We start from the raw sequence: 2,200 nt of genomic DNA, 5'->3' as shown, positions 1-2,200 counted from the left end.
CCAGGGGCATTCTACCTCTGAACTACACCCCAGCACTATTCTTAATTCTTTATTTTTTTGAAACAGGGTTTCACTGAGTTGCAAGGGCCTCACTAAGTAGGAGCTGAGGCTGTCCTCCAACCACGATTCTCCTGTCTCAGCCTCCCAAATGCTGGGATTACAAACGTGCGTAAAGGGCCTTACCTTGGTGGGATGTGCCAGCCCTCTGTTTAGGACCCGAAGCCCCGGGCCAGCCTGCCTTTGTGACGTGGCCGGGCAGGCCCAGCCCAGGCGGTGACTCGGTGACCAGAGGCCTCAGCCATCTCAAAGCCGGCGGCCCCGCGGGGGGGAAGCGGGGCCATGGCTGAGGGGGCCAAGCCCAGTGGCGAATCCCAAGGCGCTGAGGTTAAAGTCCAGCAGCCCAAGGAAAAGGCCTTCTTCGGGGGCCACCCGAGGCGGACCCCGTGCTCGGTGCTCAAAGTGTCGCAGCTGCTGCTCCAGGCCATCGATCTGCACAAGGGGCTGACTCTGGCGGCGCTCAAGAAGGAGCTGGGGCACGCGGGCTACGAGGTGCGCAGGAAGGGGAGCCGGCCGTCCAGCGAGGCGCCGAGGCCGGGGGGCCGGGGCACGCTCCTGCGGGTCAGCGGCAGCGACGCGGCCGGCTACTTCAGGGTCTGGAAGGCGCCGAAGCCCAGGAGAAAGGTCGGCCGCCCGCGGCTGGAGGAGCTCCGCCGCGCCTGGAAGACCAGCCCGCAGGGCGCCCGGGGCCGGCGGAGGCGCTGCCCGCGCCGCAAGGCGGCCAAGAAGGCCAGGGAAATCTGGAGACGGGGCTCGAGGGCCAGCGCCAAGGCCAAGAGGAGCAGGCGGAGGGCCTGGGCGCTGGCGCGCAGCAGAGCCAGGGCCGAAGCCAGGGCCAAGGCCCTGGAAGACGCGAGGGGGCGAGCCCCGAAGGAAGACCCCAGGCCGGGCCCCCGGGACGAGAAGAAGCCGGAGCCCGAGAAGGCGCAGAAAGGGACCGTCCTGAAGCCAGCGTCGTCGGCCAAAAGCGACCGCACCGCCAGCGGGCCGGACAAGACGTGCACCAAGACGTCCACCAAATCCGAGGGTCCTCGGAATGCAGTCGCCAACCCCTAACTGTGACCCCGAGCGGCTGGGGGGCCTCTGGCACCGACGCCTTCCGCGGAGGCTCCAAGGAGAGCGGCATGCATTCTCATTGAAAATGTTTTAAGACCTGTCCAACTCTGTGTGCGTGTGTTTCTTCTAAACAGCGGCTGGTAGGGAATGAATGGGTGGTGTTGAGGCGAGACCTGTAACACGGGCCTGTGAGGGAAGAGAGGAAAAGGAGCTGAGCTGCTTTTCCTGCAGGACCGAGGGAAGTACCTTTCCGAAAGGAAAGACCAAAACTGGTGGAGGACAGCCACCAAATGAACGAACGCGTTACTTAGTACTGAGTGCAAAGACTAGCAAATTCAAATTGCGTTTGGGGGAGAAGCCTTTGTTACCCAAGTGTAGAAAACCTTTGAGAGGCCCTTGATCCAGTGTCCTGAAATTTCTTCTAGGACAAAATCCTCTCTCCAAACATTGATTATAATGAGTTTGTAGTTTTTGCCCTGAATTGATACTCTAATTTTAAAAGTTATGTCTTGCGTGTGGATCCTCAGTTAAATGAGATAGAGTGTGAAAGCATCTGGCAGGGGACTTGGCTGGTGGCCTAGAGTTCAGTATGTGTATAAATAATTTCTGGCCGGGCGTGGTGGCGCACGCTTGTAATCCCTGCGTTTGGGAGGCAGAGACAGGAGGATCATGCACCTTGGAAGCCAGCCACGCTGGCTTAAGAGACTCTGTTTCCAAATTAAAAAAAAAAAAAGTATAAAATAGGTCTGGGAGTGTAGCCTGGAGGTAGAAGGGCTTCTAGGAACCTCAGTACCACCAAAAAAAAAAAAAATCTAATGGGGTAGTACGATCCTACAGCAGAAAAGTATATTGAATCAGGACTGAGACTAGAATTCTGGTGAAAGCTGTGTTCTGACCTTACCCTCATTGTTACATAAACATGTGTAGTCTTGGACTCCTCTATAAAATATAGGGGTTGTGCTAGTGTTGTGCCCAGGCTTGATGTCCCAGGAACGGAGAAAGAGAGCAACAACCAAACTTGGAAGATCAGTTTAACTCTGGAAAAAAACAGACAAGCCAGGATAGGGACACAGTCACCCAGTCCTGA

At 57.1% G+C, this 2,200-nt stretch overlaps 1 protein-coding gene across 1 annotated transcript; it reads left to right on the top strand.

Moving 5' to 3' along the window:
- Nucleotides 1-339: 339 nt before the first annotated feature.
- On the top strand, nt 340-1,113 carry H1-7 (H1.7 linker histone; the record flags this gene model as incomplete). Its single annotated transcript, XM_080704903.1, has 1 exon — nt 340-1,113. The coding sequence occupies one exon, from the start codon at nt 340-342 to the stop codon at nt 1,111-1,113; it is 774 nt and encodes a 257-aa protein (XP_080561029.1).
- Nucleotides 1,114-2,200: the final 1,087 nt, after the last annotated feature.

This window comes from Muscardinus avellanarius, assembly GCF_963383645.1.
Source record: "Muscardinus avellanarius genome assembly, chromosome: 11".
In the NCBI taxonomy this organism is placed as follows: Eukaryota; Metazoa; Chordata; class Mammalia; order Rodentia; family Gliridae; genus Muscardinus; species Muscardinus avellanarius.
This window is presented reverse-complemented; position numbering and strand designations above follow the sequence as displayed.